Below are 10,951 nucleotides of genomic sequence, written 5' to 3' on the forward strand. Positions count from 1 at the left end.
GTTCCCGTTAAGCCCGGCAAAGCTCTGCTGGTCCGGGCTCCCTCTCTCTCTCACTTCTTTTTTTTTTTTTCCTTGTGGAAGGACTAATAAAACGGCAAAAGAAAGGGTAAACGCCCAGTAAATATCTTCTTCGCTTCTTGTCTTGAGTCGACGACACACCACTTTCTTGACGTAGGCTTCGGAGGAGTTCCGCGACACACCCCTCGAGTCGTGGTACGCGTCGGCAGGGGTTAACCGCAGCGTATTCTACGAGGAGCACCTGTCCGGCGCCCTGCGGCTGGCCCTGCTTTACAAGAGAGGCGGCGTATTCCTGGACGATGACATTGTAGTCATGAAGCCGCTCTCGGAGTTCCAGGGATGCGTCTCGCAGAAGCTGCTGGTGAGCCTCCTTACGAGCGATGTCGATTTCACTGATACCGTATGTAAGGAATAACGTAAGCGAATTTGGGTGCACTTTTCCTAATGTACAGGATAAAGGCAGCTAGCAGCGTACCGTTTTCGCAAATACGCAGTGGGCGTACAGTCCCCCTCTGAGACAGGGCTTGCTAACCATTTTTTCACTGCAGGGTACTGAGTCGGTAGTTGTGTGAAGTCCAACGGTATTGCGCACGTAGCTTCCATGTTCCGGTCAGAAACCAATATGTGCTCGCGTTCAGCCGCTGGCGACAGCCATTAGCGCCGCTGTCATCCGAATTGTGCTACGGTTTGAGTGCCCACTGAAGCCTGATCTACAGTGAGTAGGATCGCGGACGTCGATAGGCGTGTGATCACAGTGGAAGGGAGCGGTGAAGGGAACGGAGCCAACCATCCGCTCGTCTCTTGAAGAGATGTGCGCATGCCTATGGCTCTTATTTCTTATGCGAAGTTCGAAAACCATCTGTGGAGTGGGCGAGATGGACACCGATTTCCTGAGAACCGCACTCAGCGCTCCTTCCTCTCGATCTGGAATCACGTAATATCTCGTGAGGACCTCCAACCCTCAGTCTGTGCTTGACGCATTCGCTTTAATCAGAACACTAACCCATGACTAGTCCTGTGGACAACACGTCCGCAACGTTTGACGTGCTGAAAACTATTTCTCGACAAAGCGAGGGAGACTGGCACTAAAGGCGTAGACAGCCTGACAAAGGTCCCAGCCCCTTCTGCACACAGTTACAGCAGTGGTGATATTGCATCCAAATAACAGGTACATACATATCGAACAGCAGAATACAATTACAGTATTCCGGCCTTTCCCTCGCAGCGCAAGGGCGACTCGGTGGGCAACAAGTTCCTCTTCTTCGAGGCGGGCCACCCTTTCCTGCGGGACGTGATGGAGCGCGCCGCCAGCGACTACGAACCGGCGCGCAGGTCCTCTCTGGGGCCCGATCTGCTGCGGGAGGTGCTCCTCGAGCGCTGCGGCGTGGACAACGTGGCGCCGCTGGCGCACAGCGGCCGCCGCTGCAAGGGCGTGCTCGTGCTGCCCGCGCGCGTCCTCATGCCGGTGCCCTGGACCGCCTGGAAGCAGCTGTTCGCCGCCTGCCGAGACAGCGACTGGGACATGCTCCGCACCAGCCACGCTGTGTGCTTCTACCGCGGCGTCAGCGCCAACCATTCGGCCGCCTGGGCTTCCGCCTACTGGCGCGCCGCGAGTGACTTCTGTCCGCGCTCGCTCGACCTCTCAGTCGGGCAGGGTGGCGGGTTCTGACACGGAGCTGTTCGAAGCTGAACGGCGGGGGTGGTGGACTTTTGGGACGGAGCGAGAAGCCGTACCCGCGCTCATTGTTTTGGCCCGTGATTCTGCGGGCTTTTTTTTGTTTCTTGTAGTTGCTGCCGATAAAGGCGTTCTGACATCGTTTGTAGACTCGGTGCCCGTGTAGTAAGCCGCTGTGCACTAAGCCGGTGAGCCGCCACGGTGGCTCGAGTAGTTATGGCGCTCGGCTGTTGACCCAAAAGACGCGGGTTCGATCCCGGCCGCGGCGGTCGGATTTCGATTAAGGCGAAATTCTAGAGGCCCGTGTACTGTGCGATGTCAGTGCACGATAAAGAACCCCAGGTGGTCGAAACTAATTCGGAGCTCTCCACTACGGCGTCCCTCATAGCCAGAATCTCTTCGGGACGCTAAACCTCCTTAAACCATAAACCATTTTTTGCTAATTTCACATTATTTTCATCTGCCGCAACGCCATTATGTCGTCCCCAAAATTTGACTCGCCACTCCGCTGTGAAGACCTTGAGGCCTTCTCTGTTCACCGCGGTTCCCGGATTATGTTCACCTGAGCTTGCTAAGAACAGAAGCTAAAATAAACGCTTACTGCAATAATTAATAAATATTAATAATATAAATTATTTATAAATATTAATATTAAGATTAAACTCCCATAAACGATCCTTGAGGTTTGTTTACCTCCTTTTGCTGTACAGAATTTATAACATCCCACGGCTGCATATATCACGGTTCAAAGCAAATAATACCGCTGCATAAGTTTACGATGCATTTTGAGGCCGAATTGGTTCATCGTAAAGTCTTCGTCAGTCTCCCCTCGAGTGGAGCTCGTGACCTTGCACATGACTGACGTGCGCTAGGCAGTGCCAAAGCAAGAGTCGATGCATGGCCTTGATGGAGGACAGCCAAGATTAAAGCGATACTCGCGTTCTCTCGAATCGAACTTATGGCGAAGGAGACGGCACTTGACATGGGTTCAATATAAATGAGCTGAATAACGTTGATATTGGCTCCATGAGCGGCAAACCGCCGCAGAAGTAGCAATTAAATGGCCATGTTTCTTTCAGTATTTGTTACGAATTGCAAAACATGGTCTTGTGCGCTTGGTGTCCGGATATTTTACAATTTTTGCGCTTTCTAAATCTCATTGAAACAACATTTATCTTGGCTGTAAAATGATCGGAAATGTCTTTGCGTACAGTGATTAAGCAGGTGAACATTCCTCATTCATACATTCGTTCGGCTCGTACAAACGTGCGCTTGCGCCGTGCTTTTGATTTCTCTTGGCAAAGGCGGCATTAACCGTAGTACGACTGCGCGATTCCTTTACTTTTGATTGAAAGCACATCAACATAGCCTTTTCGTTCACTTGTTGCATATACGTTACCGTTATGCTACGTTCGCACTTCACAGTGTTGGTTGTTTGCTTGTTTAATTATCGACAGCACCTCTGATAAGCACCGCAGCGGGGAGGAGGAGAGGAAGAGAGAGGTGCAAAAGAACAACGCTGTTGGGATAAGCAGTTGAGATAAGACGCAGGCTCATTACTTATCTGCATCATGATGTCTAAGAATAAATAGGAACAAAGTTTCCGCACAGATTAGACATGCTATTAGACTTGTTGAACAACCTGCATCAACAGCCGCATACAGCTGCCAATAGGCGCCCAAGTTGCAAACATCTGGCGCTTGCGTGTGCCGAAGTTCTATGCGGTAAAAGTAAGAAACGCGAAAAAAAAAAAAAACTCTGTTTCTGTTTCGGCTTCCGCCGTTCTGTCTTAATGAATACCGTGCCCTGGTCAGTTATTTTTTTTTCTTCATTACCTTTCACCCTCTCTCAAAACAAGCTTGGCAGCCGTGACGCGTGACCAGACCACGCGGGGCCACCGGAAGCGTGTTCGTCGCCGCAGTTTGGTTCCAGGTGCTGTGGTGTCCGTGCCCCCGTCGGGAACTTGGAGTGAACTCTACAGGGATGAGTGGATGGAGGCGGTAGAAGGGGGGGGGGGGGGGGGGGGGGTGATATATCGAGCCCGTAACGCGGTCGCTATCTCGTCTTCGCCGCCCCAAATTTACTCGTTTCTCGAGTTCGCGCGAGATCTGCGGAAACGGTGGGTGCCGGTTATTAGGTTATTAACGCCGGTTTTATGTAGCACGCTCGTGCGGCCGGTCTCGTCTCGAAGTGGTAGCAGCTGCCGGTTCTTTCGCCCTTAGATGCGCTCGTTTTCATCAGTTCTATGCAACAGAATGGAATAAAAAGAGTGCGTAGAAGTACAGGTGAGAAATATTAGAGGTAACAAACTTTTTGCACAAAATTTCGAATTTTCAGGCTATTTTTTCATTAAATTTGAGAATGACTCTTGTATATTATGCGAAAACAGGAAAAAGTTAGAAAACGGCAAAAATTGTGCTTGTCACACATAATTATGGAGTAATCCATAAATAAATGCTCAAACTTTGTTCTTCCTCATATTTCTCATGATTGTACTTCTCCTACTGGGTAACAAAAATAACGTAAATAGTGAATATTTCCTGCGAACCGGTGCGCTAATGTGTGCAGGTTAGCGTGTGCTCACAGATGCCAGGTTTACATAATATGGTCACACTCAGGAGTTCAAGTAAATGAGGCGAAAGGATTACGGATGGTTTATATACGGAATGATTCATATTATCCACTAGATTTTTTTTGTAAAATATACTATTATTGATCAAGGACCGGCTTTGAAGTTGGCTTGTCGAAGGGGCTACTTTGTGCAAGCCTATTAGGGTATTTTAAATAAATAGTTGACGGTTATGTTCTTATTTACTCTCTAAATAAAATGTTACAAAGATGTAATGAATAGAATGAGGCCCCCTCTAAGCTTCAAACCAAGGAAGAAAATCCACACCAAGCTCGCATTTTCAGCGCCACGCGAACTCATAGGTTCTGCGAATGTATCTCCAGACTAAATGGTTACGTAGCACAGTTACTCTCGTGTGTATACGGCTAGTTTTGTACCACCCCGCAAAGTGCGGCGAGACAGACATAGAAAGGGAGTAATGAGGCGCATTCAACCCAGGCACGGAAGAAGTGAACGCCGATGCCGCACCAGTGCTCGCATGTAAAGAGTTTAAAGCGCTTGTGCACAGAACAAGCCGAGCAGAGTAATCATGAGGATGTCGATGCAAGCAGACGGGCCGCTTGCAAATGCATCCATAATAAGTGGATTGATCACATCCTCCATTGGAGCCTGTCTCAAAGCAGACGTTATCGCTATAAGTTAGACGTGCAGTCAGTAGCTTGCACCGGGGGTGTATTAGCGATTACCATAGTACTACATTGTAGTCAACGGACAGTGAGCTGTTGGGTCTGCAGTTTTCTATGTTCTTGACATCCCCATTTGTATGAACTAATATAATGTTGAGCAACCTTCTGAGATTCCGGTACACTCGAGGTTGTGAGGCATTTCGTATACATCGCGAGACTCAAAGCTTATTGATTACCGGAGCTTTTGTTGCGAAAGCAAAACTACGCCCACCGTTTCGCCTCTTCAGCGTGGCCGCACTTTCGCCGTGGCGGCGACTCCACGGATGACCTTGAGCCGTCGCCTAGCAACAGCAGCAGCTGCCGCCGCCGCGCTTCGCCAGATGGCGTCGCCGGCGCTCGCTTCGCCAGCCTAACCACGCCTAACCACAAGCGAATCCTAAGCTTAACCAGGCAGCCGTTGCTTTCGCAACACAACCAGGTTTAACCAGAGCTAAACCACTGCCATTTTCTCCGCTTTCGGCAGCACACAGCATGGGTTCAGCGATATTCGCGGTTGCTCCCTTTATTGCGGTAACTTTATAAATGCAAGCTCAATGAACGCCTTGAGTTCGCAGCGCTGCCGCTGCCATGTATTTGGCTTCCATAAAATCCCCGCCGCACTCAGGTGTTTCAAATCTTACCGCCAATGCACTAGATGAGTGCTTGTATTGCGAGACTGACGCAACCTATTTTTCAAGGAGACGTTTCATTACTACGAACATCTATTTTACACGGATATAAAAACCAGAGTTTTTAAATGCAGTCTCTTAGAGAGTATGGTGTATGTGGAAAAAAATGGAAAATCGTCCTACCCGCGCGAATGAGCGATAACGTGAAACAAGGGAGGCAAGGAAAGAAACATGTTCTCTGAATTCATCCATGCTTTAGGCAGAGGCAGAGGCTTTAGTCTTACACGCCATTTTCTTATACGGCTTCACCCCCTGCAGTACTGAATATAGCACCGCTCAAAGTGCCGGGCGGTCAAACGGGCCCCTGCCGTTACGACTGCCCCACGTAACGAAGTGAAGCAGTATCTAAAGAAGACGCCGGTGTCGCCTATAGGCAACAGTTAATGGCAAGCATTGCGGAAGAAGCTCCCAGCGAAAGTTCACTTAGCAACACCGTAGTGTCGGCTCAGCTGCGCTATTGTCCACACATACCAATGACAGAGTTCACGATCAAGTTCACAGTGACGTCCTTTCACTTCAGTCCAAAACGCAGCACCACAAAAACGCTTTATCTTAATTTCCAGCACACAGTGCATGCAAGGCGGTGCGTATTGGGCAGCGCCACAATACAAGCGGCCTTAACTACTAGTCGAGGCCAATACTTGCAAAATCAGTCACTTTCTAAAATAGTTGTTATGAACACCTCCTCTTGTGTTTACGTTGACAACCCGACAAAGCGTAAACAGAAAAAAATTGAAACGCGAACCTTAAGCCCTTCCTTGCTGTTCATTACTCTCGACAACTCTTCAAGCAACCAGTGTCAGGACATGTGAAACAGACGCAAAATGAGCATTATTAAGACAACGCTAGGCGTCGCATCCCTCAGCGATTTCGGGCCGCGAGCACGACACTCACATGTTGACTAAAAGGAAATCTCGTGATTCTGCGGCAAGAAGTTCATGAAGTGCTTGTTACACTAAGCGGAAATGTATTGCGCCATTTAGGAGACGGAGAAACGGAGTAACAACCTTCTGCGTTCACTTTCGGAAATAGGCTGATGGAGCGAGCCCCAGAGAACAAGGCAACGAAACCAATAACGCCTGATCACGCAAAATAGCTTCCCTGCTCTAATTTCTGACACAGGTAACACAAAAACTAAAGCTTGCACAGTTTTGAGAAAAATAGAAACTCAAATGCTCATTCGGAAGAAAGTATAACTAGAGATAAGTAAAAGGCTAATGTCCAATAATAATAGAGCGTTGCAAAGAAAAAAAGACGCCAGCGAGGCTAAGGCAGGTCGCATCGCTGAGCGGGGTGCATGGGAGACCCCCTGGCACACTCGAACGCTTCCGCAAACCCATGGACGTGCTTCAGCGACCGGTCACAGACGCCGGCCAACCCTGCGGAATCGCTGCCCTCGCACAGCGTAAAGCACAGCGCCACGAAGAAGAGCTGCGTTGAGGTGAAGCCTTGGACATGCGGTACGGGAAGACGGGAGGCCTCCGTGTCGGCCTCGAAGGCGTCCAGCAGGGCGGCCGCAGTGACTGCCACGGCTGTGATCGCGTCCGCGTCCTCGGTGCGCGACTTGCTGGCGACACACGACTTCAGCTGACTGATGACCTCCTTCGACCTCTCGTCGGAGCCGTACGCCGCCAGGAAGAGCAAGCCCAGAGCCCAAGCCACGCGCGCACCCAGACCGCCGTAGTTGACGGCGGCGGTCAGTCCCAGGTCGAACAGCGGGAAGGAGAGCGCGGCGGCAAGCAGTTGGAAGTCCCTTCTCTCCCCGACGATGTAGAGGGCGAACAGCTCGAGCGAGTTGATGGCTGCCACGAGCACCATGTCGTCCAAGCTGCTCGGCACGAGCGTCGACCTGCGCCAGTTCATGACGAAAGAGGTGGTCATGTCGAAGCCAGCAGGACCGAGCACCAGGTCGTTGGCGGCGTCGAAACCATTGAACGCCCTGGACAGAGAGGACCAATTGGCGACGACCTCGATGTTGTTCTTGAAGTGTCGCCACCGGGACAGGCGTTTCAGGAAGGCGTCGCCCACGGCTCGCGTCATGGCTTCGGCGACGGGGCGCGTCCAGCCCCGTAGCACTTCGGCGTGGTAGCTTCCTAACAGGGCGTAACGCGAGAACGTGTACGCCGCGGTGACGCAGAAGGCGCCGTGGTACGCCGCTGCCCTCCTCACGCTGCCGCTGTGGTAATTGAGCACCAGCTCGCGGTTCGCGAAAAGGGCGGCCACCTGGACGGTGCACCAGGCAGTGAACCTGTACGCTCCCGCTTCGCCGTAGTTGTCCCACAGGTTGAAAAACGCGTAGACAAAGCGTCGTCCTGTAGTGAGCACTTGGAAATTTTCGGCGACAGTGAGATTCATATTTCTCAGCACTTCGACCCACCGACTGTCCCCGAGCCCAAGGAATGTCCTTTCGGGAAAGTCCTGGTAATCAGTGCGATCGTTGTAGACAGCGGTCAGCTTGTCGCGGAAAGAATTCTCGGCGTCAACGACGTCTTCGAATTTAGTGTCGTCCTTGTCGGTGCTCCCGAAGATGTCCCTGAGCCGTCTAAAATAGACCTGTAAATTGGCGTCAACTGTGCGCGGCCGTCGAACAACGAAGTGAAAGGCCCCGCCGGGGTCAACCAGCAAGGTCACCCTCTGTCCGGACCATCGGGGCACCACGCGCAGTATCACGTGCCAGCCGAACCTCAGAGAGCTGTGCAACAGGGTGCGAACCACGTCTCTCCCGCTGTTGTGCTTGGGCCACGTGATGCCGGCTTCCAGCAGGGATAACTTCACGGCCTCCAGATCATCCCTTTCGCCATTCAACACGCTGTTGCAGCTGTGGTAGACGGCCGCCGCCCGCTGAACGCTGTTCTGCTCCGACGAAGGCACGTCGATGGTGCGCACAAGGCGGGTCATGCGCTCAATGGCCCGCTCGTAGAGCTTCTCCCGAACGCTCAGCTGGTGCTCGCGCTGCCATCCTCCGCACACGAAGCGCGTGAAGTTATAGCAGGGTCGCTCCGAGGCATCGATGGAGGACGTCAGCATCTTGCCGTACACCTGGCATTCGTGCGTCGAGCAAACGTTCGCGGGTGGAGCGGGATTTCCGGATAAAACGACGACAACGATGAGCATTGTCGCCAACAAGCTGAATAGGCACACGCCGATGATTACCGCGTTGTACAGTGGCCGACGCTTCCTGGGAGCGCTGGCATCAGCAGGCTGCAGGAAGTGACTCTCGGGTGCCACCTTGACGGCACATCGCGCAGGTGAGACGCCTTCATCGTGCGCCATGCAGCGGGTTGCGTCTCGCTGCTGCTGCGACTCGTTGATGGGAAGCGGCTCCTCCCTGGACATGCGGGACTGGCGGCGACGGAGCGACGAGAGGGTAAAGCCAGCGAACTGCTTTGCGCGGGCGTCCGGGGAAAGAGGCTCCTCAGCTTGGGTCGGTCTCTCAGGGAGGTCAGGGCGATGCGAGGCTAGCTGCCCATCGCAGTGCGCGTTGTCATGCGCAGAGATGGCGGTCGGGGAGCGGTCATCGACGACGGGCTCGATGCTATTCGCTGCTGGGTCGCGAGAGTGTAGAGACAAAGAGTCTTTCTCCGACCTGGGGCGCGCTGGGAGTGTCTTCTTCTCAGTGTCTGAAATACCATGGGTGATGACGTCTTGGACGGACATGTCCGAGACCGCGGAGGTGGTGTGGCGCTGGTCTTCGGCACTCAGACTCTTCTTGCTGGAGGAAGAGACACTCCTGCGCTTTCTCTGCTTGTGCGTCGTTGAATGCACGGACGCCAGTGAACTCTTGGATGGGGGATCCATGAGCTTCGGCGGAAGTCGAGGCGCACAAGGAAAATAAAGGCGATAATCGCAATCGATCTGCTCGTACAGCTTGAGAACGGTAGAGCAGCTTCTTCTTTGCTGGCGCGAGCGGTTCTCGTGGCTCGAGACTGCGCTAATTTTCTTTGCCTTCTTTCACTGTGAGAAGATGACCTATCTTTAGCCTGGTGCTTTTTGGGTAGGTCTTCGGATTCCTGCTGTGAAAAACACATCGCCAGACGCGCTAGACGCAAGAGATCGAGGAACATGCACTTCGGAAGTTTCAAGTTGCTCTGGAAGATATCTTTGTCGATTGTAGAAAACGCAGGAATAATCTTACGAGTGACGCCGGGCCGAAAGACTTTTCGGAATGCAGCGCAGGGATGAGAAAAGTTATAATTTCAAAATTTTGGATTGTGATTGCCCGCGATGCTTTTGCAAATGGCGTTGTAGAATGCGAAAGTCAATTTATTAGAGCCATCCGCGGCGGGAGTATGATGCTGAGAACCATGTTAAAACGGTAATTTATACTCGCCTGTGACAATATACCAATTACAAAAACAGGTGTCCCTCACTGCGACCTTTAAAAGTGAAATTGGTCCTACATAAGCTCTGTCAAGAAGGTGAGAATGTGATGAAGATTTTTTTTGTTTAACACATTTTCTTGACAGCCCCTGAGAAAAACTCATAGCCATTCTATCTGAAGAGAAGAAAGTTGATAGCTGGCGCCGATTGTTTTCTGTACACAGATAATTTCTTCTGCGCCTGCACAGCACTTCAGCTTGAGTCAGTATTTCTTGGACGCTGTTAATGTCACCGAGACTTTTTTGCCACATATGGCCCTATGGGCGTGAAAATAAGATGGACATGTGCTCAGTAATTAACTTCAGACAGTAATTAGCTATCATGTGCTGCACGCCCTAGTAACTGACAAAGTGAGCCAGCTGATATTAAAATCCTAATAAGAGCAAAAGTACGGCATCGAGAGGGTGGGTATATGTGATGGTATTAGAAACGATTATTAAGTTTAATGATTACGTGACACAGAGCTTGCTTCGAGCGGAAGACCCTGAGAATTAGAACGGAACAGCGATGTGACGTCATAAGTGACTCAAACGCTATGCTAGAACACTTCTATGGAATCATCTGAATTTGGCGTCAACAAGACCGGATAATCAGCAGCCTATTCGCGTCCACTGCAAGAAAAAGGCCTCTTGCATATCCTTTCAATGAAACCTGTCCTATGCCTGCTGTGGTCATCTTATTTCTCGAAATTTTCAAAGCTGATCCTCACATCTGACTCTCTGCCGCTCCGTATTACGCTTGTCCTCTCTCGGACTACTCTGTGCTTCCTCCCTCCTTGCCCATTTAGTCTTGATTTCGGCTAGGATATCACTGACTCGCATTTGTTCCCTCATCTGCAGTTCTCTCTTCCTATCTCTTAATGTTAATTACACCTCTCAATTTCCTTTCCATAGTT

The 10,951-nt window shown here is 51.2% G+C and overlaps 1 protein-coding gene across 1 annotated transcript in view; it reads left to right on the plus strand.

Annotated features, from left to right (window-relative positions):
- Nucleotides 1-1,687, plus strand: part of LOC149364494 (lactosylceramide 4-alpha-galactosyltransferase-like) — a 166,930-nt gene extending 165,243 nt beyond the window's left edge. The window contains exons 5-6 of the mRNA XM_089574452.1: nucleotides 176-379; nucleotides 1,244-1,687. Of these exons, the coding sequence (XP_089430578.1) occupies nucleotides 176-379; nucleotides 1,244-1,687 (648 nt within the window). The remainder of the gene's footprint in view (nucleotides 1-175; nucleotides 380-1,243) is intronic.
- Nucleotides 1,688-10,951: the final 9,264 nt, after the last annotated feature.

This window comes from Amblyomma mixtum, chromosome 2, assembly GCF_055824585.1.
Source record: "Amblyomma mixtum isolate Tamu chromosome 2, ASM5582458v1, whole genome shotgun sequence".
Taxonomy (NCBI): domain Eukaryota; kingdom Metazoa; phylum Arthropoda; class Arachnida; order Ixodida; family Ixodidae; genus Amblyomma; species Amblyomma mixtum.